Genomic DNA, 24,990 nt, shown 5'->3' on the forward strand with positions numbered 1-24,990 from the left:
CAAGCTGGCTGGAAGCTTCGAAGATGTGCAGGACTGATAGCCTTGCGACTTTGTGTGCCTGTGCTTCAGGTCCTCTCTGCGTGATCGAGATGCTCAACAGAAGGATCGAAAACATTGTGGAGTATGCGGGTGGAACTGGAGTGGAGTTCTTGTTCCTTGATCTGGACATGTCTCTTGCCGTTGCAGATGCAATGCACATCTGTGGGTTTGGGCGAGGCCCAGATGACTGCTTCCGTGGAGCACATTTGAGCGTTCGCTTCCACGTCTTGCTTCCACGTTGTTCGAGAGGCAAAGTCTATGACATGGAGGGACAGGCCTCAACACAACCTGCAGGCTGCAGCACAGTGCAGGATCCCGGATGTCGAAAGCAATGTTCACCAATGTGCAGAACGCTCCTGTCAGCACGCACACCCAAGGGACTCGCTCTCACGGCTTTGTAGACGATTCGGTCCCATCGTTGTGTCTTCGTGCTTCCTTCAGCTAGCGCAATGGGTCTGTAATATGGGCCAGCGCATCTCACAGGCATGTGAAGGATCTCGGAACATTGAATGATTGAAGCGAAGCACGTTCCTCTCACCATAAATCCTACGACAGGCTGCAAGATCTCCTATGAGTCGCTGTGCACCCAGAAACACCACACCCATGCTGCGTTTAGGGACTGGCGCAAGAATGTGCGTGTGGATATCGTCAACTTGAGGGTTAGCAGGCGGGTACGTAGCCGTTGGCGGCTTGGTGTGGAGGTGTGTGCTTGAGAAAGAGGAGCATACGGGTGTACAACACGCCCGAGCCCCCGTATACGCACGCGTCCGCGCTTCACAGACGCCGCTGCACCGCCGCGCGGAGGCAGACCAGTTGACGTGAGTTGGCGGTGAGTGCGTTGGAGTCGGACCTGTTCGCTGTTCGCCGGTTGCTATGCTCGGGTGGGTGCCGTAAGTACGTGCGTGGCGTGATGGTGACATGGTGTTGACGGCGATGCAGAACGGCCGCTTGACGATGTGAAACATTCCTCATCCGTCTTTCCAGTGGAAGTGGTGCAGATGAGTGGGTAAATGGCGGACATTGTCATCGACACCTTGAAGACCCTTTACCCACCGGTGGACGAGACGGGCGGGCGGCCTTAGGCGAAGCTTTCATGCGATCAACCAAACCTTGTCCGGTACTTCGTACAGTAGCAGCTTGGAATGCAGATCTGGAGAACCATCAAGATAGGTAGATTGGTATCGCGTCGTTGTGTGTGAGATCGCGCCATGGCAAGAGCATTCCTGTGCGGGGTGCTGCACTTGTGGCTGCCGGAAGGGGAAGCTCCAATGCAGTTCGTCCACCATCTTTCACTACTGACGGCTCTGACAGCCTCGCACACTCTTGGGCATCCACAATTGCGTACCGCACATCTGACGGCACGGCTGCCGCCCGAACATTCAATTTTCGCTTGCATGGCCCCCTACTGCACTGCCTAGCGCGCTAGGTATTCAGGTAAGGCTTGGTGTTGCGGCAGGGAGACCGCTACGGGTTAAGGAGCTACACGGAGCTAGTGAGCGCCCTGTCAGCCGCTTCACCGTTTCGAATACTGTCGTCTTTTTGGGACAGCAGTATATAATACTGTGGATGCCCTCGTTGTCAGGCCTTTTATTCTACTCCCTTCGCAGACTGTTATCAAGCCACCACGACGTTTCGATCCTTGACTTTACATCTCGACAAACGAAACACTGGAATGATCGTTCGAGCAACACCACATCAACCTTCGCTGTACAAGAAGCCCTGAATCCGCGACTATTGAAACAAACCGCAAACCGCAAAGACCACGACGACTATCGAACTCAAAATGGAACTCTCGCCAGCTTTCTCGATTACCAGCGACATGACCGATGAGGAGCTGGACCTCTACTTTGCATCCTGCGGCTCTCTCTCCAACCTGCCAACCCCTCCCCCAGCTAAGGAGCACACGACCATCGGGAAGTCAACATCAGCTTCGTCAGACTTACAAGAATTTGCTCCTGAACAACACGGTAAGTTTTCCAACAATTCAACATCGCACAATTACACATGCAACATTTCCAGTCAATGACAAGTTTGTTGTTGGTCTTGGACATGTGGAATTTGCTCGGCTGAGCGACGTTCCCCTGCATGCTGGCACGGCCTAACTCGCGCGACGTCATGGCAGTCCAATCTCCTTTTCTTTCGAAACCCACATTCCACGGTGTTCCTGTCGATCGATGTGTTCTCCCGTCAATGCTTGCCCTACTCGCCACACTTATTGGACACGAATGCTGACTACTATCTTTAGCACAAGCGACCCATCTTGCCAACCTCGTATTGTTGAATGCCTCCACAATTCGACCTTCTGTGCCTGGCATCCGCGGGATTCTGGAACGATCATATCTGCAAGACGAGGTTGTGGCCTTCGCTGCCTGTATCCTTGACACACTTTCGTACCGCTTCGCTGCGACGTGGCGGGAAACCCTGCTGCCGTCCAATTATGTCAGGGACTTGAAGTATTTCATGGAGACTGACATATGTCATCATGCCTTCGTCAGCCCAGATATACTTGTCCTCGCTGCCCTGTCTCTCGCACATGGTTTCTTCAGCGATACTCGTCGTTCAGCCCACTACTGGGCAGTAGGCATAAGTCGTGACCAGTTCACTATTCAGGAGCTTGAAGCCACCAAGCGTTCGATCCTTCACGACATGGATTACGGTCTTTGTCGTATCACTGAGGGCATGATGGAGAGCATGCTGCGAGACATGCAGCGTACCAGGCCAGCAAGCCTGGCCAGCGAGACTGACACTATCAAAGCCGACCGTCGTCGAAATTTTTCCATTGATCTGTCGGGCACAGCAATGTGGAAGAATGGCGTCCAGACACCGGAGCCTAGTCCTTAGGTGTCTTTCCATTTTTGCATCGCCTTCTTCGCCTTGAGCGTTGGCTTCGCTTCTCTTGCAGCGCTTACGATACCCACATTGTTCCAACACATCCAGTCACTCCGAATTTCAGCAGCATCAGCATTCAGGCGTTCATCGGCGCTCTTTGGCTCCAATGGTCAGCGCATTGACCTCATTTGTTGCATGATTTGGCATTGTTTGCACGATACCCACTGTACCCGGTAGTCCATTCCCATTGCACCATCTAGCATCTTGTAGCGCAGCATTGCACAATAATACATTTAACATCATACTACACACCCCTTATATATCACAGATTCGCTTCGTGACTTGACCATATACGCAAGGCTGACATGATGTACACGAATCAGTTCAGCAGGCTCCGCTCCTGTAATTACTCCTCCCGCCAAGAGCCGCACAGCGCACACCGATATTTCCTCTGCGTTCAGCATCCACCGACGTCACCTTCTTTCCCCTCCATCACACCACCGACTTCTGGCCATGCCAAGGTCCCCGCCTTCTTTATGCCTGAAACGCGTAGCGCTCTATCAATTCCTCAGAATGCACCCTCAGTCGAGTTAGCCAGCCGCTTAAAACTCGAGGTTTGGTCTCTTGTGGCTGGCGTGAGGTCCGGCTACCCCACTTGCATCAAGCTGCAGCTCAACAGCTGTTGCTAGCTGTCAGCCTCGATCGCTCCCCCGCGTTTGATGAAGGTCGTCAGTATCTCCCAATGTTAATTGACCTGTGACTGTGCCTCGCTCCTGCTGTCTGCCTGTTCTGAGCTCTCGTTCTTGCGGCGAAACACCCGTTGCTATATTGTTCGGTAAACACTTGCATCACCACGCGAGTATACAGGCTTGCTAAGCTTGCATCCTCCTCCCTAAGCTTCCGGCGCTTCCTCAACATACCTCTCCTCCCTCCTCTCCTCCACAATTCGTCCTTCAACCCCTCCCTCTCCTGTGCGACACCGACATTCACTTAGCAATTCGCCTTTCTCTGCAATTGACATCCTCAAGATGGCGACTTCGACCCCTTCGCCTCGCGAGCGCCGTCCCTCGACCAGCGCCCCGCTCGCAGATCTCCAAGGTCCCGTCGGGCCAGCCAACTTCACTCGTCCGAAGCACAAGAGGACAGTGACCGGTTTCGGTCCCGGTGAGATCAAGGCTGTCGAGAACAGCATCCCAGAGCCCCAGCGTGAGGCATGGAGGAAATTCGTAAGTCGAGCCGCTGAGTACCTCGATTGCGGGGTAGCTCCAATCGACTGTGGGGTACTGATAAGACTACAGATGCCCAAGCCTTTCTCCACACCGGACGAGTTCAGCAAGGAGGCAGTCCGTCATATCGAAACTACCCTTGCGCGCTCGCTGTTCAACTGCGATGAGTCGGCTGCGTATGGTGGAACCGCCCTGGCGTTCAGAGATCGCCTGGTCCTGGACTGGAACAAGACACAGCAGAGCCAGACATTCGCTGATCCGAAGCGTGTATACTGTAAGATGACCAAGATTTGTCGGCGGGAAATGGAATTGACTGACATGAACAGACTTGTCTCTTGAATTTTTGATGGGACGTGCTTTGGACAATGCTATGCTTAACGTCGAGTCGAAGGATATCGCTGCCAGTGAGTGACCACCTCCAACGGAGAGCCATTGATATCGCTAACACGTTCGCAGAGGGTCTCGCTGACCTTGGTTTCCGCATGGAGGATGTCATTTCGCAGGAGCATGACGCTGCCCTGGGAAACGGAGGTCTTGGTCGTCTCGCCGCTTGCTTCCTCGACTCGATGGCGTCGTTGAACATCCCAGCATGGGGCTACGGTCTCCGTTACAGATACGGTATCTTCAAGCAGGAGATCGTGGATGGATACCAAGTCGAGGTCCCAGACTATTGGCTCGACTTCAACCCCTGGGAGTTCCAGAGACACGACATCACAGTCGACATCCAGTTCTACGGTCATGTGAACCGCTGGCAGGATGACGATGGCAAGCAGCAGTCATCCTGGGAGGGTGGCGAGATAGTACAGGCTGTGGCTTATGACGTCCCAATTCCTGGCTACAAGACCGGCACATGCAACAACCTTCGTCTCTGGGGCAGCAAGGCTGCCAGCGGGGAGTTCGATTTTCAGAAGTTCAACTCTGGCGAGTACGAGAGCTCCGTAGCGGACCAGCAGCGTGCGGAAACCATCTCGGCTGTTCTGTACCCCAACGACAACCTCGAGCGTGGAAAGGAACTTCGGCTCAAGCAGCAGTACTTCTGGTGTGCTGCCTCGCTCTACGACATCGTGCGCCGGTTCAAGAAGAGCAAGCGTGCCTGGAAGGAGTTCCCTAACCAGGTCGCTATCCAGCTGAACGACACTCATCCGACATTGGCCATTCCTGAGCTTCAGAGAATTCTGGTTGATATTGAGGGCTTGGATTGGGATGATGCATGGAGCAGTAAGTCATCTGACGGTATACAGGCTTTGGTGCGACTGACATATCGCAGTTGTGCAGAAGACATTTGGCTACACCAACCACACAGTCCTGCCTGAGGCGCTCGAGAAGTGGTCAGTCCCTCTGATGCAGCACCTCTTGCCCCGCCACCTTCAGGTAAGCTTAAAGACCCCGAAGCCGAAGTTGGAATGCTAACTTAAAAAGATTATCTTCGACATCAACCTCAACTTCTTGCAGTTCGTCGAGCGCAACTTTCCTAATGATCGTGAGCTTCTTGGCAGGGTCTCCATCGTTGAGGAATCGCAGCCAAAGATGGTTCGCATGGCCTACCTCGCCTTGATTGGTTCCCATAAGGTCAACGGTGTGGCCGAGCTACACTCCGATCTGATCAAGACTACTATCTTCAAGGACTTTGTCAAGATCTACGGACCTGACAAGTTCACGAATGTCACAAACGGTATCACACCGCGCAGATGGCTGCACCAGGCCAACCCCAGGCTTTCTAAGCTCATTGCTTCCAAGCTTGGTGGTCACGAGTTCTTGAAGGATCTGACCCTGCTGCACAAGCTTGAGGCCTTCGTCGATGACAAGGAGTTCAGGAAAGAGTTCCGAGAAATAAAATATGAGAATAAGGTAATTTCGAACCCGGGCGGCATTCTGAGGACTTTTCACTAATACGCTGCCAAGGTTCGTCTCGCCCAACATATCGCGGAGCACAACGGTGTCAAGGTCAACCCGGCGGCTCTTTTCGATGTCCAGGTCAAGCGTATCCATGAGTACAAGCGCCAGCAGCTCAACATCTTCGGTGTCATCCACCGCTACCTCCAAATCAAGGCCATGTCGCCCGAGGAGAGGAAGAAGCTCGCCCCGCGTGTCTCGATCTTCGGTGGAAAGGCTGCGCCTGGTTACTGGATGGCTAAGACCGTCATTCACCTTATCAACAAGGTCGGAGAGGTTGTCAACAACGACAAGGACGTCGGTGACCTGCTCAAGGTCATCTTCCTTGAGGACTACAACGTCAGCAAGGCCGAGATTATCGTCCCTGCCAGCGATATCAGCGAGCACATCTCCACTGCCGGTACTGAAGCCAGTGGTACAAGTAACATGAAGTTTTGTCTCAACGGGGGTCTCATCATTGGTACTTGCGACGGTGCCAACATCGAGATCACCCGCGAAATTGGCGAGGAGAACATCTTCCTCTTCGGCAACCTTTCTGAGGATGTTGAGGACCTTCGTCACGCCCACTTGTACAAGCACTACGAGCTCGAGCCCCAGCTCGCCAATGTCTTTGACCACATCCACAAGGGCACGTTCGGCGATGCAGAGCGATTCTCGGCACTGCTGAATGGCATCGTCGATCACGGTGACTACTACCTCGTGTCTGACGACTTCGACTCCTACATCAAGACCCAGGAAGCGATCGACGAGAGCTACAAGAATACTGAGGAGTGGACAACAAAGACCATCTTGACGGTCGCCCGTATGGGTTTCTTCACCAGCGACAGGTGTATCGACGAGTATGCTGAAAGCATCTGGAATGTCGAGCCGCTGGTTCCCGAGGATGAGCCTGCCCCATAGATGTAGTTATGATGTAGCATCGAGGCGAATGTCTTAAACATTGGTATGTCTGGATGGCTCAAGTAGACCCGTGGACTGGTGGATAGCTTCATAATTTCTTTGAAATTAGTTTTGTTCTCATGGATATCCATAAATCGCTCAAACGGCTGTGCGTTGAATCATAATGCTCGATGGGGCAAGAGTCTGACGATGCGAGGGCTCTCATGCAGCCAATCAGAACCTGGACCCTAGTGACACGCGTAACGTCAACAACGGCAATCTGGCAGCTAGAGCTGTAGCAAGCTCAAGTCACGGCCAGCTTCAAACACACCCAGCATGGCAAACAGAGGCTACGATGTCGTCGTCGACGTCGACCAAGAGGTTGGCTAGATTCTTGTACAGACGTGAACCCCGTTGCTAATCCCCTCCCAGGGCGACCTAGGCCACACCGACCTGCAAGAGGACCTTGAATTCCACAGCTCCAGTACGCCTACCACGATGCCTATACTTCCCATCTAATACTCCTCGCAGACTTCGAAACAATGCCCTCGCGCGGCGCAAAGATCCAACCCGACTCCTCCTTTCTCCCACAACCCGCAACCGCCTCCGCGTCCGGGTCGCGCAAACACCTCCTCTGGACACTCTCCTTCTACGCGCAAGCCTTCGACGTCGACACAAATGAGGTCCTGCGCCGCTGCACGGCCACCATATACCCGCGCGCCAACTTCCTCGACGTGCTCGAGGGAAACCCCGACTTGTACGGCCCCGTGTGGATTGCGACGACGGTTGTGGTAATCCTCTTCTTGACGGGGACGATCAACCAGTACCTGGCCCACCAGGGGAAAGATCATTTCGCGTATGATTTCAAACTACTGAGTGGGGCTGCCGGCTTGGTGTATGGATACACCGCGTTCGTGCCTGTGGCATTGTGGGGCGTGTTGAAGTGGTATGGGAGTGAGAGTGCGAATCTGCTCGAGTGCGCGTGTCTATATGGGTACGCGAATTTGGTGTGGATTATAGTTGCGCTGGTGAGCTGGAGTCCGATTTCAAGTAAGTCCTCACGTCTCCGGTCATATTGTATTGTGCTAATGAGAGCAGTCCTTAACTACACGTTCGTTGCCCTCGGCCTGGCGTTCTCCGCAACCTTCTTGCTCCGAAACCTGTACCCCGTACTCTCGACGACCGAGAACAAGACAAGCAAGATCCTGCTCGTGGTCGTCCTGGCGCTGCACGCTGGCTTCGCGATTGCGATCAAGGTGCTATTCTTCGCTGCAACGAGTCCCGTGGGCCCGAACAAGGGAAACGACGAGAAGATAGATCCGGCACGAATGCTGTTCTGAGTTCGGAGCGCCCATGGACACGGAGGATACATTGGAGGAACACCTCTCGCGCTTGTAAAATTTATATATTCATGTGCTCGACACGGCGTTTCGGGGGAGACACTTCGCGGCAGACTCCGATGTTATATTAGTCAACTTGTAACCCTCGGAGCTGCGCATTGATATGTGAAAATGCTATGAACTTCTTTCAAGAACCGCCAGCCTAACAGGTGTGGTAGAAGAGCCTCAACTAGTGGAGGCATGCTGATTCACAGAGGCTAGTCGGGATGGCCTTGTCTGCCTGAATTGTTCTGGTCTGACTCCAACGCGAGCTATGTTGCACTATGGTTAGCACTCAAGAGTAGTCGATACAGCAAATCAGTGTTGTTCTTAACAAGAAGACGCGGAAGTGTTTAACAAGATTCTGTCAAAAAAGACGGTGCGGCACTAGCAAGTGATATTTACGACAGAAGTGGAATCCAATGAGATGAATACAACCATGGTTAGAGCAGCGTAGCTTGCTGAGTGGGAGCGCTAAATTATTCATTCGACATACGTGACGGTTGGGACCTTGTCTTTTTTCAAGTATGCACCGACTCGACAATGAAAATGTGGATCCAAAAAACAAACCACATAGTGACGAAATGTGGCGTTGATGAATTATTACCTCTCCTACAGCGTAGTGTACGATTAATGAAACAGTAAATGGGTTCGTGCGTTGGTGCACTACTCTCGCGCAGAAGTAGAGAGGGCAGTAACAACGCAGAAACAGAAGACGAGTTCCTTCACAACGACACTCCACTCTGCCGAATCTGTTTGCCGAGACGACCCAATATCCCGCAGAACGCAATTCTGATTCCAAGCAGTCGCACAAATCTCCCAGAAACAGGATGGCAACTAGTCGCTCACGTCAGTCGCGTCTGAATCGTGATCTGGCTCTGCATTCTTCTCAGGAGTAGGCCAGTCCTGCCACCTAGACAGTGACACATGGGGAGAATGCGGCCAAATTTCCACTGAAGAAGGCATTAGGAAGTGAGGAAGTCGGCCTTTACCCTTCGTGCCAATACGAACAGTCTGTTTCCAGTCCTGATCCTGACTGTGCCTAGAGGTTGGGAGGGTACTACCGTGGGGCACGAACGACCGGAACAGGCCCTTGAGCGGCAGCTTTCGTCGATACGAATGAACGGAGAGGGAGTAATTCCTAGACCTGGCACAGTCGAGGGCTTGGTTTACCATCGTAGCAAGCCGTCGATTTAGAATCGTGAGTTGTTGCATCTTCCACAAATGATCCGGAATTGCCGAAGCTCTACGAAACCTTGTTTCTTTGGTGATACAGCGGAGCTTTGCCTTCTTGAACTTCAGGATGCGAAGCTTCGTCTCGAGCACTTTTCTCCGGGCGGTCAGAATCTCGACACTCGAGTAGCTGAGCATTGTATTTGTCTTTGGATCAGTCTTGGGGGAAGATGTGCAATCCTGGAGAGTCCCGTCGGAGACGAGACGTTTGTACCCAGCTTCTACCTCACACTTGACCTTCCTGAGGTCCACTGGAGGTAGCGCGTACCAAACCTCGATAGCCTACCACAAGAGCTTGTTGACGGGGCTGGACTCGTCGGGGCCCCTCAAGGGCGAAGGCTCCCAGATAATCTCGCTCTTGCCACAGTCCTTTCTCTCTGCAACGTCGCAGACGGAAAGTGCTTCGAGGTGAGCAATCCATGGTGATCGATCATGGGTTGTATGTGGTCGTACTATCAGCCAAGGAGTTGTCCCGGACGGCAGGCCGCAACAGTCGCAAACCGGAGGGAGACGGAGATCGAGGCCCCAGCCATCGGAATAGCTGGATCGCTTGCTGATGGAGTTGTTTCGATCCGAGACGGCTGATCTACAGGCAGCGAAAGGAACGCTGCTGGTGCGAGCTGCCCCGAGTCCGTCTTTATATTCGCAGAGTGGCGTTTAACCCACCCCGGAGGCATTTCAAACGACCTGAGATGATCTGTATATTTCTTGTACAGCATCAAGAACCCTTGGATCTGTAAATCTGCCTTGGATGACGTAGACATTGAGGCGGATGAGCAGCACTTATTTAGGTATGTTGTGCCTGCCGCGTCCACCCGAACGCCCCGGTGAACAATCCAGCGATGTGTTGACGACGACTTTCAGGATCCTCAAATCCTCGGACTCTTGCAACGTGTGGTGCTATGCACTGCATCCGTGGTAGGCAACACTGAGTCTTCTCTATCATCCTCCTTTCGCTTAGGGATCCGTAGTCGTTCCCGGGTCCGTGGATCAATAGGCATCGTGTATAATGCAGGGTTGGACATGCTGTGTGGTGCAAGTGTAGATGGCGGAAAAATACGGATTATTCGAGGCAAGTACTGTGGAAAGACATCTGCGGACCCTTGTCGTGTGCAGAGCACCAGATCGCGTCCTCCCGTGAGGGAGGAGACACGCAATATGAACAACAAGAAGAGAAGAGGAACGTGCATACAGACAAACAATATATATTTAGGGGTGCGCCTTCGGGAATGACTGCAGTCATGCCCGAGTCAAGAGACGCGGCTCTTGACTTGCAATACGCAGCGTCTGAGGCTCGCTGTGCCTCTGGACATGCATTGCGAATAAAAAACGCCAATAGCCATGCAGGGTATCATGTAAAGTAAGAACGCCGCCTTATGAGGATTTGATGAACTTCGGGTGACAGACAGACTCTGCCTAAGAGCTCTGAAAGGGGGTGTTATCACGACCTTGGAAGCGCAGGGCATCTGAAGGGTCCAGGCCATCCTCCATCTCCATGTCTTCATCGTCACGCGTATCCTCGATGGAGCGCTTGGATCGTGCTGCCGAAGGTGGCGGAGGAGGCTGCAAGGTAGCTTGACCAAAACCGTTATACACGTTGTTCGACTGGTACTGCTGCGCGTTGAAGCTTGAGACCGAGCGTGCAGCTTGAAGGATGTCCCAATAGGCCCGAAGCATGTTCTTGATCGTATCGTCGAAGTTGACGCAGAAGCGCTGGGCTTGGCAGACTTGCATTGCTTTAATGTAGTCAAAGCTGTCGAGAATCTCCATCAGATAGGCCGCAACCACGGCAGCTGACTTCTCGTTACCAGACTCGCAGAACACCAGTACCTTGCCGAAAACGGGCTGACCCGTCTGTTGTATGGAAGCTTGGTGAATGGTCGCAACATGATCGTTGATCGTTCTTGAGGCGTCGCCCAACCGCTTGATCAATTCGTGGTAGTTTTGTGCTTCGATTGTAGCCACAGCAAGGCCAGCTTCGCGCGCGGCTTGCAGTGCACCGCTCATGCTGCCGTCGCGGGACCGGATTGCAAACACCATCGTGATTCCCTCACGCGCCAGAAAGGCTTTGTCCTTGGACGCAACCATTGGCCCCAGAAACAGCCACGGGAGGATCATCTGGGCTTGCCGACGCCGCTCGTATGCCCACTCGATCAGAGTGTTCTTTTGGACGATATCCTCCAAGGCCATATCCCTGAGGAAGCCTATGTCAAGCCCTCCAGACGCATTTCCAACCACGAGGCCGGGCATGTCCATAGAGAGCGTGGGAGGTGGTACGACGACTCGTGGCGGCGTCGGAAGGCGGTATGAGTATTGGTTCTCGCTGCGCATAGCCATGCCGAGCGAGCTGCGCGTTGGCGGCTCTCCTCCTGCAGCGGTCGTCATGGCAGTTGTGGCGGTCGGTGGCTTTTGAAGATCAAGGTAAGCAGCGCTGCGCAGATGCGATGCGGGGAATATTTTAGTAGCGCAATGGACACGCTATCACGGGACTGACGCGCTGGACGGCGAAGCAATGCCGTTGCAACACTTATGTCTATGGGCGTGAGTGAATGTAGTGTAGGATGGGTGGTCATATCCTAAGCGGCAGCTTTTCGCGAGGCGCATTGAAGCTCCCAGGCAACCGCGGTCTGGAGTGGGGTCCTGTTAAAGTCTGAACTGCGGTCCAACGTGAGAGCACCCTCTCGGTCGAGCCGCGATGAAAGCTTATCTTGACTGTGAGACCTGCACATCGGCAAAGAGACTTACCTATGGAAGATGTGAGCACTGGCACGCGTGATGCTGCCCAAGTGAGCCCTTCATCCTCCACCGAGCAACTAGCCGCATGCGGAATCCTCCACGAGCGCTCCTAACCTGATCGCCTCTTCGCCACGTGAGGCTCTTTTCTCGAAGGTCAGGTCGCTTACCAACGCAACCTCAATCTATCCTGCTCGGGTCCCTCGCGTCGTACATGGCCATGCAGGGCATTGTCGCACGTGGAAACATGTTCGTCTTAGACTATTGATGCTGTACTCCATTTCTCTCCCACCTGCCCCCTTTGGCAAGCCACCTTCTACCAACCACCCCTCTGCCAAAGGCTTTCAACCAATCTTCTTACCCACCTCAACGGTGTGAGCTCACACACACGTGAGCAACATCGTCATAGCGGCGCCGGTTTGCAAGGCCTCTCCCAGCCACGCGGAACCTTGTTGAGGTCATCTTCCCGGCATCTCCAGCATCTGCGTGGCAGCCTACTATACAGAACGTTATCACACCGCAAGTGAGATTATCGGGAGACATCATCCGTAGTAATTTGTGCCACCATGAGCTAAAGGCAAGGCGCAATCAAATTGGACACGGCGGGATCAGGCAAAGCTGCAGGTCGACGACGCTTTGCTCCGCTATGATTGAATGGAGTCGGCGGAGCTTGCGGATCTCAAACACGCAGATCCACAGGTTCGCCGGGTGATTACAGTGGCAACGCTAATCCTCGCAATGCAGTGCCAACACAAGGCTGATGTTCCTACCCTGCAGGAACGTTGCGACCTGACTATTGTCTTCTCAGCTGGTGCTGTGATGCAACTACGTGATGTTGTGCAATTGCTCAGCCGCCGCGTTCCCCGTCATGCGGCTAACAACGACGATCCAAACACCTGCAGCACACGACTTCGTCGCGGTGAAGGTCTCCACGGTTCCTCCATACTACCACAAAACATTCTCCGAGTGGTGCACATGCGACTATTTTTACTTGCCGTGCAGGATACGAGCTGTCGCAATCAGATCCTGCGCAATCAGCTGCGGGAACCCGGCAGGGGAAATTGATGATGGGTCCAAAAGGAGGCTGCCTACAACTTGTCCCCGCCTCGGAAATTGTGAAACCTAGCAGTGACCTGCACTCAGAACAAGCCACGAGCCCGATATGGTTTGGTACACCGGTCCAAAAAGCTTATCACTTGCCTGCTTGACCAAGCGCCTTCTCTGCCAATACAACGTTGCAGCTTCGACCCCGGTTTATATCCGCCATGGTCCGTGATTCGGCGTCGAAAGTCGTGTACAGCTAGGACAGGTGATCCTGCTCCTGTCATCTCAGCCAACAAAGTGATGCCGCCCGCGGCAAGTCAAGATAAAAGAGCGATGGCGACCTGGGTTGGAACTCTAGCAGCGATCCCAACCTCCTGTCGACTCTCGCTCAAACTCACACTCGCTGATCACGACACACTACACATAATCCTAATACAATTGGCCTGACATCACACGCCATGCACTTCTCGACTATCACAGCCCTATCGGCTGCGACACTCGTGTCAGGCGCCGCCATCAAAAGACAAGATGCGACCGACTCTGTCCCAGCGACACAGCTCTTTCCGGCGCTCCCTCTTTCCATATTCGAAGAGACCACCGGACACACATTGACCCTCGAGGAAGCTCTTGCTGGATTAAATATCACCAACAAGATCCACGACCTTACCGATGCGATCGGTGATGGCCTCGAGAGCCTCATTGAGCCCAACATGGCCTCATCGAACAAGGAAAATATCAAGGTCAGCGTAGCGAGCGTAAACGCTGCTGCCGCCACATGTTCCAATGTCCGTGTTCGCACAGAATGGGATTCAGTGTCGACTGGAGATCGTCAGAACTTCGTCGACTCTTTGAAGTGCTTGATGGCCAAGGCTCCGTCTGGCCAATTTTCAGCCTCCAAGTCTCGCTACGAAGACTACACTGCTCTGCATCAGACCCTCACACCTAGAGTTCACAGCAACTCCAAGTTCTTGCTCTGGCACAGATACCTCCTATGGACATGGGAGTCAGAGCTTCGCGAGAGCTGTGGTCTTACAGCAACCTTGCCGTGGTTCGATGAAACAAAGTACGCAGGGAAGTTTGGTCAGTCTTCAATCTTCTCAAGCCAGTGGTTTGGTGGCATTGGCCTCGGTGGCGCCTGTGTAACAGACGGTGTAAGTAGATCCACGTTCTACAACACTCCGAGCTAGAGAACTAATTTTGAATGCAGCAATTCGCCAACCTCGCTATCAACATTGGTCCTGGCTCAGGGAACACGCCTCACTGCCTCGCCCGCAACGGTGATGCCGCTAAGACCATTAACACCGGTCAGTCGATGGTTGATGCCTGCAACGCGCGCACTACTTTCGCGGATATGGCGGGCTGCTCCGAGGGCGGTGCTCACGCCTGGGGCCATAACGGTATTGGTGCCGTCATGCAGGATGTCTACGCCTCGCCTGCCGACCCTGTAAGTCTCGCCAGCCGCACACCTCGCAGCTTTTCTAACATTGCCTAGATTTTCTGGCTTCACCATGGCTTCATTGACCGCAACTTCCGCATCTGGCAGAACCAGAACTCTGCTGTCCGTACCACCACTATTGACGGCACAGACGTCGATGGTAACGCACTGACGCTCGATTCCACCATCAATGTCTATAGCTTCAAGCCTGATGTCAAGATCAGAGATATCCTTGACACTGCTGGCGAGACGCTTTGCTACAAGTACAACTACTAGATCGTGCGTTGTGAATTACCGCGTCGTAGATACCCTTATTTGTTCATAGACTTTCTGGTAATCGATGATGCCGTCTGTGCGGATCGCACAGTTGGTGTGATCAATATGGTGCAGACATATGGCAGCAAGGTTCTTTCAGGCGTGATGTAGTCAGCAAGGTGACTTGCACAAGAGGTGGGGCTTGTGCAAGTAGACGTTCGAACTACGGGCTCCATACTCGTCACTTTGCACAATTTGTCCGGCCTTCTAAAACCTCCGCAAGCGCACTAAACTCTGGATAATCATAGCGGATGGTCGAAGCCCTGCTGAGCTGCCGTTGACACGGTGGAAGCTCCGTGAATCAAACCCTCCAACTTCTCCCTAGATCCCTCCGCATTCTCGCGCTTCGCATGAGCAAGGGATCCTTGCACCCGTAACCTGCAGCTCTATAGATCGTCGTGCCTCTGCAAATCATTCATCTCCTAGGGATACATTTCAAAAGGTATATGGTATATACCTTTTGAACTGTTGATGAGGTGGAATCAGCCGATTAGAGGTGCTTGTTGAGTTGTGAGTGCAGTATTATTGTCGGTCTGTTGCAGCATTTGTGAGCTCATATATGCCCTCGAACACTGTCAAAGGTCTGGATCGTGTCACACCTGCTTGGATGTGATTCTTTTGAGATAGATTTGTGGTATCCCATGTGTCCACGATATTGTGAAGCATCAGTTACAGTGTTGCTACGTGATCCTCGACAAGTTTATTCGCTTATGTTGCAGCCAAAATAGAGGCAAAATGTACATACATTTGCACCCCTAAATTGGCTGGTAAATAGGCATAATATCTGCTGCGACACACCCCCTCACGTCCAACTAGGACAGCATAATTGGAGGTGACTTAACGCAGAGAAATGCCTAACATGCTGAGTAGGTGAATCCTTCTTCGTGATCCTATACACTATGCTCCAGATGGTAGCCCTAGTTGATCAGGTACCATGCCAAGGCTCGGCTATGGTCACCCATGGAACATGGGAATCCATTCAACCTTTGCTTGCGCAGCTTCAGCGTCCAGGCTCATAACTGTTGCGGCAAACGTAGCCGCTGTATATCGATGGAAAACTGCGCTCAGTTGCTTGCTAGCTAGGAGGCGACCATATATACATGCCCTGAGACGTGCTAGTCCAAGGTAGTCAACGGAGGTGACGATCGAGGCCTGTCGGACCGACTTGCACCGCAACAGCTTACAATGGCATCGTTGTTTTGGTGGGATGCATGTGAAACACCCACAGGGGCAAGAACAAATGGATAATCAGCCAATGAGATGAGCGCCGTAAATTGACATAAAGAAAATTTTGCTGCGCCGCGCCTTTCTTATCAGTCACCATCACTTTCACTTCTCCACTTCAATCTAATCGCTACCAAACATGGAAACGAAATTCGTAACAGCACCAAAACCTGTGCCAGATGGAGAAGTTCTCACTGCGATCTCCGCCAGCCCAAGGCCCTTCTCGGTCGAGATACTTGCCAACAATCGGACAACGTGCACATTTAGAGCAACGTTCGACACCGTAGCCCACCCAGGCTTCCCGAAAAAATAGGTCGATAATCTTACAGCCGTGTCGGCGCTCCATAATGTCGCCGCACTAGAGACACCAGAGCGCGTGTCCAAAGTCTATGCGGTCAGTAGTGCCTTCATGGGAAGTGATAAGGACGTTAAGTACACAGTCATTCAATGCATTTCAGACATTGAGGTTTTGGAATCTGTGTAGCCTGGACTATTCTGTGCTCAGAAGTCGAGGTTGGCCAATGCGGTCGCTGACGCCGTTCAGAGGCTGCAGAAGGTACGCTTCGAAGATTAAAATGTCCAGAAGCTCCTTAAGCGGACAACAACCTTTGCAAATGGCACTCGGAAGACATTTGGAGGTCCAAGAGATGTCGGAAGATATGTACGACTTCCTGTCCAATTTTGTGGCTTGGCATCAGAAGCAAACCGGTGCCATAACTACAATTGAGAGAACCACTGAGGGCGTATGTGTCAAATCAGTGCAAAGGCGTCGTTTGCAGTTCAATTCCACCCACGAAGAGCTACTCGCCATCGCGAGATCGGCCGCTCTTTTGCACCACGACCTCGAACCACGTCACACCCTGGTCAGGCGCATACCTTCAAACGACTGCATATCGAAGCCTCGACACTAGCTCGCTGCGATAGTCGACTGAGATATGGCAGGTTTCATGCCTTTCGCTTTTGATACGGGGTGGAAATATGGAGGCCTAGGAAGCTCCTCCATCTACTGGGACTGGTGTAAACTGTTTTAGCAAAAGACGCGTGACCTCACACCCGCTGATGAACGCTTCCAGACTCTATTGTGCGCTCTGCACTTCATTGTGGAGGCTAAAAGAGAGTCGATGAAGAAGAATGTCAATGCTGAGTTTTGCCCACGATGGAGGACTCAAGAGGGTTCAGAGTGGGCTGCAGATGTAGGCGGATCCGTTGTGGAGGGCTGGAATGCAAGCAAGCTAAGCATGTTCTCCAGGGAGGTGAACGACGAGCGTGAACTGCAGATATTACGGGATTCGGGGAAACGCTGAAGGACCGTACTTCAAATAGTCTGTACAGAGGGATCGAGATTCCGCTGGCAATCTTGAAGACTACAATGGATTCAAGGAAGGTACTTGGCGCAGGACAGAGAGTTCTGCCAACAAACTGACTACTAGTAGCCAACGCCTGTATCTTCCAATCGGCCGATACATTTTCATATGAGGCGATATACATCTCAGGCTTCATACAGTCTAATCAGTACTACGAAGTGTGGTTGATCCTCCTTGTTTCGCTCAATGAACGTCTTTCCAAGTCCTCCTCCTCTGTATCGTAGCTACCAATCTCCTTAGGCATCAGCTCGGGCTGTCTCTCGATGAGCTGTTGCGCTCTGCTTGGAGGACTAGCCACTGGATCTAACTGCTGTGTTGGTGACTGGTCATCCTCGACCGGCGATCTAGTATTGTCAGGCTCGGTGTTCCCGGGTCCGGTGCCCCCAGTCTTCTCGCCTGCGGTTCCAGCTTCAACCACAGAAGAGTCCTGCGCCTCACTCGTACCACCCTCTGCGAACATCTTTGGCTCTACCTTTTCTAGTACATCCGAGTCAAAGCTTTCGATCTCTATGACTTTGACTTCGGATTGGTCCTCGATGCGGCGCTCTAGCCGGGTGATAGGGCGTTGGAACAATCCGACATGATCCGCAGGCGTTCCTTCAACCACGTCTGCTTCCGTAGCATAGTCTTCGCTTTCTATGACCGTGACTTCAAGTCCCTTATTTGACTCTTGTGGCGCATCTGAGTACCACTCGAATATTTCACGAGCCAAAAGCGACGGTTCTGTTGTAACTGTCAGCCGAAAAGATGTATCATTCACTCATGAGTCGAGTTTGGGACCCACTTTTGGTACGAGGGTCGTCAATATCGTTAATATGCTCGATCAGATGCGTAGAGTCGATGTATCGAGCGTTGTTGGTGTTTCCACGCGAGGCAAAATCAATGACGCGCACGGCAGGATCTTGGGCGGGCACATCAGGATTCTCACTGCGCACGACGGTGGTTTGGTCCTCAAATGCATCGAAGAATATCTGGTCCTCAGCGCGTTTGAAGTCGTCGGCGTCCAGCATATCTCTGAAGTCCTCAGAAGGGTCTATCCCAGAAGGATCCGGTATCACGAGGCGTAGTACTCCTTCACTATCGTCGGTATACACATTGTCGTCATCGTGCCATTGACTGCGTCCGATATGAGTGGGTGCAACCCAGTACGTTCCGGCGCGAGACGAGAGCTCGCGCACCACCCGCCAATACTTTCGGATTGCTGGTATGGAAAATTAGCATGTGGCAGTGCAGCGTTGAAGACTTAAAAACAGACTGTTATATTCCGCCAAGGATCGGCATCGTTGCATGTATCTGAGATCTTCCCGCCAATTGCACTCTATAACTCTGTCGATGTTGTCTGGGGTCCATGGCTCTCGAAGTGCTCGTTCGCGTTTGACTCGGTCCAAGGACACGAATTGTTTCTGGAGGGTTGATCTTCTCAAAGTACGCTCTGTGTGATAGAGTCAGTTTCTCATTCACACTGTGACACCACAAAGGCCAACCTACCGCTGACGCCAATTCCGGTTTGAGATTTGTGACGTACACGTGCAGTTGTAAGATTCCACGGTTTGAATGGAGACAGTGACTCGGGCGTGTATTCTTCTATTGTGTGCGGGTAATTTAACATACGCAGCGGCAGCTTTCGTTTCTGTTTAGGTGGGCGTAAGTAGTCTGTTTCAGGAGGCTTCACCGGTGAAGTTGGCTCTCCTGTCATCTTCTTGTCTAAAGTTGGAACTGGATGGGGATCAAACCGCATCACCCTCAACAGCGGAGTATTTTGCGGTCTGAAGGGTCGAGGCAGCGTTCGCGTTAACCTTTCGCCAAACTGAGCTTCATCTCCAAGATCATATTCATCCGCCGAGTCATCTTGCGGAGGCATCTGCTGTCGCACCGGGATCTGTCGCCCTCTAGGCGTATATTGAGGTTTCGTCTGAGTTGGCGGAGGTTCTGAGGGTAAGGGATCGACTATGAAGCGCTTCGGGAAGTACGCTTGTTCCAGATCTCGCAGTCGTTCATACCGCTTCATTAGCTCCGCCTCTACCTCAATCATGTCCTCCACTACCGAGATCGGGATGTCGTTCGTCAGAGCATTTGGCCTCGTGGGCTCAGGACCACCGTTAGTCATGTCTCGGAACTCGAGAGTTGTGTGAGCTATAGCCCAGTTCAGGAAGTCGCACAAGAGGTTGAAATAGTCCACTTCAGCATTGCATCGGACCTCCATGGCGTTCTCCAGAGTCTTCATCTCTTCTGTAATCGCCGCTTCTGGCTGGTTAGATCTGCCCTGTTGCAAGTCCTCGAAACGGGTTCCGAGCAGATAGACCACCTTCCTTTCGCGCATCATATATCTGAGGAAGGAGTATGTGTTGCTGTAAAGGCGCGTTCGACGGGTAGGATCTGTGAAATCCCACATTCGAGGGATGATGTATAGTCCCGAGTCCATATAGTTGATCATACTTGACATCTGCGAAGCAAGCTCGTCGCCGTGCTCCAATTCCTGGACCACAGAGGCTTCTAGGCTGCCATTCGGCCAACTGCTTTCGGCGCGTTTGCGATCTACTTCTGCTTCTTTCCAGTTGTTTTCGGAGATCTCCAGGTTCCTCTCTCGAGTCTGGGCCGAACGCTGATCGGCTTCGAGACGAATTGCATGTGCCCGTTCGATGGAGTCGTATTCTTCTCGTGCGCGCTGCCTCTCATCCCATTCGCACGTTCTTTCAATTGGCGATTGTGGCAATGCAATCGACAACAGCAGGTTCAAGCGCTCATCCATGATAGATGGGCCTGCGTCGTCGTCCTCAGGCTTGTGAGTTGCCGACTCGTTACCATCGATGGAATCGTCAGCTAAGCGCTGTAGCGGAAATTCCGATGCAGCAAGTTTCGCTGCCTGAGCGCTTAGCGAACGTTGCCGAAAGAGGTGATGTGATGCCTCATTCTCGACAGTGAAGTCTCCTTTGTCATCGGCGCGTGCCGCCTGAGGCAACTTGAATCTTCCAAGCCATCGTCGCAATTCAAAGATGGTATGATGGGTATCTCCTCTTTTTGTCTCCGCTATAGCATCGTAACATGCAAAGACTGAGGACTCCGACCCGTGTTGTGTCTGGGTCTCCGCATTGATCGTCTGGCGTGGTGCAATATGCGTGGTTGCTTGCGATGGGATATCCGTTGCCGCTTGCGATGCAAAGAGTGTTCCAACCGCCTCGTTATGTATCGCCTCGGGCATCTGGATATCTACACCTGAGTCTTGCCTGGGCTGTCGGACATCTGGTTCAATTAGAAAGCCAAACGTGGCCTTGTCGTAGCCGTCATAGCTATATAGATCATCGTTTGGGTCGTGTTCGGCAGCCATGGCTCTTTCTGGTGGATGCGACGATGTAGATGGCTGTAGTCATGCAGAGCGAGTGACCGTATATACGCTAACGATGATGGAAAACGAAAGAACTGTTAATGGTACCGCCTATCGATCGCCGCGCAGGTGCACGTGTAAGTATATGGCTTGTAGCGATGGTTGGAGGTGGTCAGCGTTGGCACGCGTGTGATGCAGTTGAAGTTGCAGCCTTGCCTGATCAGCACTTACGAGCGCAGCTACCCATTGGGGAGGCAGTCGTGGAGGATTAGAAATTACGAGGTAACAAAGGGAAGTTGCGTCCTTAAACTGCCAAAGAATTGTGGGTCGGTACAATCTACAAATCGCTCGCCTGTGTAGCTAGGTCGCTGTTAAAGGTCCTTGCTTGCTGACTTGAAGTGCAGGCAGCACGTAATCACATCGACTCGTGAGCACAACGAGCGGATAACACAAGGAGGTAGGTTTTTCAGTATAACCTATACTCCAATCACATCGTTGCCCCAGCAGCAATCTCTCCACCGACGTCTAAGATCGCACCATCTTCCACATTCTTCGGCTTACCAAGCTTGATACTGGCCTCTGGGTTTTGGCTATAAACTCTGAGACCTAAAACGCACACCGCATTCCAGGGCCTTGGTTTCTCGTCCACGGGCGAGAGATCACGTGGGCTAGTTTTCTGAACGGGGTCGTCCCCGTAGTAACTGCGAGGCGCGCTACGGTGCATGTGAGGAGGAAGACGCCTTCCGCGCGAGACTGCCCTCGACGAGGCGCGACTGTTATTCCCCAGGTTCTCATCAAGGCCGTGCTCCGCTTTGTCATCATCGCTATGTGCTGCCGCATCGTCTACTTTGAGTCCAGCCGTTTTGGAGATCAGGTCGGCCTCCAGTGCTGCGGTCGCTGGCTTAGCTCCTGCGCTCCTCGTATGAGGTTTGTAGTAACTTCCGTGACACTATCATTGGCATCAGATTTGGCAGGCTGACTTGCGGCATCAATGGAAGCCTCCTTGGTTTCCGGCGCGGCAGTCCCGGTCTTTAAAGTTCCAGGCTCGTTCGTCCTTTTTGGCTGGTTTTCAAGTCGTTGCTTCCCCCTCTTCCACGCTTCGTAGTCTGCCTTCTCTTCTTTCTTCCACGCCTCAAACTCCGCATTCCGCTTCTCAGCAGCCTCATTTTCCTTTTTCTTCCTCTCTGCTGCCTCTTTCTTCTTCGACTCTTTGTGTCTTTTCTCTTCATCGGAGACCTCCGCGAGTCCTTTTGCGTTCGCGATATCGTAGCTCAGGCCGGTCTGCCTCAGCTTCCGGGGGTTACGTTCAGCAACTTTCGTGACCACTTCGTGCACGTCTGGAGCGTCCGCGTCACGTTTCGCCACGAGTTTTGGCACAACTTCGTACACTCCTGTTTCAAGATCAACCTCGGCTGAGATACTACGGTTGCTGAGCCATGCGCCGCGGGCACGCACGATGTAATCGCCATCATCCGTGTACTTTTCCTGTAAGATGAAGTGCAAATCGAAGTCATATTAGCCTTCCAGGGCGCAGAAGTACCGATGATCAAGCTGCTCAAGTAAGCGTCTGTGCCCTGGCAGCCTTTGGGACGATGAATGGGAGGGTGTTCCTTACACGAAATAAGACTACTCACCTGACAGAGCTGGAAAACAGTCAGTCTTTGCCTCCTGATCTCTACAGAGAACTTTGTGTTCATAAACCCAGTGGCTCATCCAACAGCTACGCTAGTCCAATGCTACACGACAGTCCAATCGTGGTCGAACAGTCGTGTGCGGTCGAGCAGGTCGACGGGCTAGAGTAGGTCTTCGTATGACATCCAGAAGAGGCCGTCGTCACCGAATGTGTGACCAAGCTTTTGCATCCAGTCAGGTTCCACTCGGCCGACCCATCTGACCAGGGACCCGTCCACTCGCCCATCGCTGCACTGGCTCGTTTGCCCCAAGGGTTCCTGAGGCGTATTAGTAGATATCGTCGGGTACATGTTAGCTACATACCTGATGAGTACAAGCCTGTGCTTGATCTTTCCGTCCTCACTCTCTTCTTCGACAGCCTTGATGACCGAGTAAGCATAGCTGAGAGCTAATCCTCGCCTGGCATCGTATTCACTGCCATATGAACCTGGAGACGATGCCCAGAACGGAAAGTCCTTGTTGACCTCAGTGAGTTCTTTCCACAGTCGCTCTTTGCTAAGGACGCGATCAGTCAAAATCTTGCTGGTCACACCACCAGTGAGGTCCTCCACAGCTTTACCAGAAATACTGCCACTAATGGCATCGTAATCGCCATCCACCTTCGCGTAAGCCTTCTCGAGGAGGGGTAGCCAAGTTTCGTTCTCGTGGGCGCAGGAGGCGAAGTAAAAAGTCTCCGATCCAGTCTGGTGGCTCTTCTTATACCTTGTCTCTTTGATTCCAGTGGGGTCGTACATATCTCCTCGTTCATCAAAGTCGGGCTTCGAAAGAAATAGATTGTCGTCGACAACTGTCAGATCCACTCGCCGTCCCTGTAAAAGACGAAGCCGTACACACCGCACTCTTCATCTCAATCAACACAGACTTTCTGTATTAGTTCTAGGTTGCTACAGATCGTTGCGACTGCGGCAACGAACCAATAGTCGCCGTTGGCACCTTGCACGACATCGCTGCTGGAAAATCCGTCGATCTCGAACTTCGGAGCATTGGAAATCCAGTCAATACGATGCCATGGTTGCGGAGCTTGATCTGCAAAGTTCGGTTGACTGTTGAGGAGGACGTCGGCGGTATTTTTGAGTTGGAAGGGCGCAGCGTCCTGGCAGAGTACCTCAGCCTCAATGAGGGTACGCAAAGCAAACCCCAAACAACCAGGGCTTATAGCTGTTGCTGTAGAGGCTGGATCGGAATCTCTATACCATCGCAAGAGTCCCTCGAGACAGTTCATTGGCTGGTCCGTAATGTCAAAGTCGGGATCCGTGAATTTCTCATTGGGTCGTTGGCATTCTCGTATAATCCGCTTGACACGAGTTCGAAATTCCATGGCTGCAGCTTCGTAGGATTCAGCTGCGTTTTGGCCTTTGACAACTCCTGGTCTGCGTGGCGGTGGGAGTGGGTTAGCGTACAATGATGGGGGAAAGACCTTTGTAACCTTGCCGGGCTTCTTACTAATCAAGTTCTCCCAGAACTCATTGATAAGCTCTTGAGGTGCATTGTTGGCCTCCTTGCTATCGCTGGTAAGAATTCTCATGTTGACTACGTCTTTATCGTCAGCATATCATGTAACGCACCATGCACACTGCTCACGAGCGGGCCTGCCAGAGGTACAGCAAGAAGAAGCAGCAAGTTGTGTACAACTGTGTGAAGTTGCAGAAAGGTGAGAGTCTATGAGCGATGCTGCTATCGATTGCGATGTCATTTATAAATATGCAGGTAAGATTTTGGGGCTACTTCATGCGGCTGAGCTCTTGCTCCTTCGACAACCCGCGCACCACCAAGTGCTGACAACGGCGTCGGGCGATCTTGAACCTGCATGGTTGCCTGGCAATTTTGGTGCATAGGTGGTGTAAGTACCCCTGAGTGAATTCTGCTGAGACGTAAGTAGACTGCAATTGCAAGGCACGCGTTAGAGTTCTGGTCGTTCGACGCGTCGTGTTCACTCGCACCAGTCCGTGCGCCACAGTGCGGGGGTGGCAGACTGTGAACAATCTCTATCTCAAGTTGTTGCATGAGCTCAAGCTTCATCGCCCTGTTCACGGATTCTAGCATGATCCATCAGCATCTGCAGCACGTTGGGAGGCTGCATCAGCAACACTCCAGCTGGACCACGCAAGGATGCACAATTTTTCAGCTTACTGGCGGCGACCTCCGAGAAATACGGCTCGCGTTTACTGCCAGTTCTGTTCCATTATTGTCTCTGCTGCTCGATACAGACTCGTGCATGGCAGGATTCTGTTCGACCCGCAATGCTAGCGCAGGAACTACGTACACATTGCTGTACGCAAAGCATAGTGCGACACGCTCGAGTGGAGAGAAGGATGTTGTTGCAGGATCGCGGCGCAGGCTTTTTGGATCGCCAAATTGCAATCGGTGTCGGTGCGCAGATCGA

At 52.5% G+C, this 24,990-nt stretch overlaps 9 protein-coding genes across 9 annotated transcripts; 5 read left to right on the plus strand and 4 right to left on the minus strand.

Annotated features, from left to right (window-relative positions):
- Positions 1–1,822: 1,822 nt before the first annotated feature.
- M421DRAFT_66620 (uncharacterized protein) lies at positions 1,823–2,880 on the plus strand (the record flags this gene model as incomplete). Its single annotated transcript, XM_033596336.1, has 3 exons — positions 1,823–2,057; positions 2,285–2,468; positions 2,535–2,880. The coding sequence occupies 3 exons, from the start codon at positions 1,823–1,825 to the stop codon at positions 2,878–2,880; spliced, it is 765 nt and encodes a 254-aa protein (XP_033447290.1).
- Positions 2,881–3,896: 1,016 nt separating this feature from the next.
- On the plus strand, positions 3,897–6,887 carry M421DRAFT_66338 (glycosyltransferase family 35 protein; the record flags this gene model as incomplete). The annotated part of the gene is made up of 7 exons (XM_033596313.1): positions 3,897–4,094; positions 4,167–4,368; positions 4,421–4,498; positions 4,551–5,312; positions 5,362–5,465; positions 5,514–5,942; positions 5,997–6,887. The coding sequence occupies 7 exons, from the start codon at positions 3,897–3,899 to the stop codon at positions 6,885–6,887; spliced, it is 2,664 nt and encodes an 887-aa protein (XP_033447291.1).
- A 315-nt stretch (positions 6,888–7,202) lies between these two features.
- On the plus strand, positions 7,203–8,206 carry M421DRAFT_93606 (Yip1 domain-containing family; the record flags this gene model as incomplete). The annotated part of the gene is made up of 4 exons (XM_033598129.1): positions 7,203–7,247; positions 7,299–7,350; positions 7,398–7,916; positions 7,965–8,206. The coding sequence occupies 4 exons, from the start codon at positions 7,203–7,205 to the stop codon at positions 8,204–8,206; spliced, it is 858 nt and encodes a 285-aa protein (XP_033447292.1).
- Positions 8,207–8,409: 203 nt separating this feature from the next.
- Positions 8,410–9,981, minus strand: M421DRAFT_189438 (uncharacterized protein). The gene is made up of 2 exons (XM_033587971.1): positions 9,238–9,981; positions 8,410–9,082 (listed from the first exon to the last, which is right to left on the minus strand). Exons 1-2 carry the CDS (start codon positions 9,614–9,616, stop codon positions 8,613–8,615), a joined length of 849 nt encoding a protein of 282 aa, XP_033447293.1. The 5' UTR covers positions 9,617–9,981; the 3' UTR covers positions 8,410–8,612.
- A 913-nt stretch (positions 9,982–10,894) lies between these two features.
- M421DRAFT_66311 (FMI2 protein) lies at positions 10,895–11,863 on the minus strand (the record flags this gene model as incomplete). Its single annotated transcript, XM_033596308.1, has 2 exons — positions 10,895–11,019; positions 11,065–11,863. The coding sequence occupies 2 exons, from the start codon at positions 11,861–11,863 to the stop codon at positions 10,895–10,897; spliced, it is 924 nt and encodes a 307-aa protein (XP_033447294.1).
- A 2,102-nt stretch (positions 11,864–13,965) lies between these two features.
- Positions 13,966–14,966, plus strand: M421DRAFT_66451 (Di-copper centre-containing protein; the record flags this gene model as incomplete). Its single annotated transcript, XM_033596323.1, has 3 exons — positions 13,966–14,406; positions 14,463–14,699; positions 14,748–14,966. The coding sequence occupies 3 exons, from the start codon at positions 13,966–13,968 to the stop codon at positions 14,964–14,966; spliced, it is 897 nt and encodes a 298-aa protein (XP_033447295.1).
- A 1,366-nt stretch (positions 14,967–16,332) lies between these two features.
- On the plus strand, positions 16,333–17,527 carry M421DRAFT_394949 (uncharacterized protein). The gene has a single exon (XM_033590080.1). The coding sequence runs from the start codon at positions 16,619–16,621 to the stop codon at positions 17,138–17,140; it is 522 nt and encodes a 173-aa protein (XP_033447296.1). The 5' UTR covers positions 16,333–16,618; the 3' UTR covers positions 17,141–17,527.
- A 1,178-nt stretch (positions 17,528–18,705) lies between these two features.
- On the minus strand, positions 18,706–21,351 carry M421DRAFT_189586 (uncharacterized protein). Its single transcript, XM_033587973.1, has 2 exons — positions 19,082–21,351; positions 18,706–19,025 (listed from the first exon to the last, which is right to left on the minus strand). The coding sequence occupies exons 1-2, from the start codon at positions 20,916–20,918 to the stop codon at positions 18,808–18,810; spliced, it is 2,055 nt and encodes a 684-aa protein (XP_033447297.1). The 5' UTR covers positions 20,919–21,351; the 3' UTR covers positions 18,706–18,807.
- Positions 21,352–21,402: 51 nt separating this feature from the next.
- Positions 21,403–24,132, minus strand: M421DRAFT_102123 (cysteine proteinase; the record flags this gene model as incomplete). The annotated part of the gene is made up of 5 exons (XM_033586729.1): positions 21,403–21,821; positions 21,866–22,400; positions 22,765–22,864; positions 22,911–23,394; positions 23,823–24,132. The coding sequence occupies 5 exons, from the start codon at positions 24,130–24,132 to the stop codon at positions 21,403–21,405; spliced, it is 1,848 nt and encodes a 615-aa protein (XP_033447298.1).
- Between the last annotated feature and the right edge of the window lie 858 nt (positions 24,133–24,990).

This window comes from Didymella exigua, assembly GCF_010094145.1.
Source record: "Didymella exigua CBS 183.55 unplaced genomic scaffold M421scaffold_19, whole genome shotgun sequence".
NCBI classification, from domain to species: Eukaryota; Fungi; Ascomycota; class Dothideomycetes; order Pleosporales; family Didymellaceae; genus Didymella; species Didymella exigua.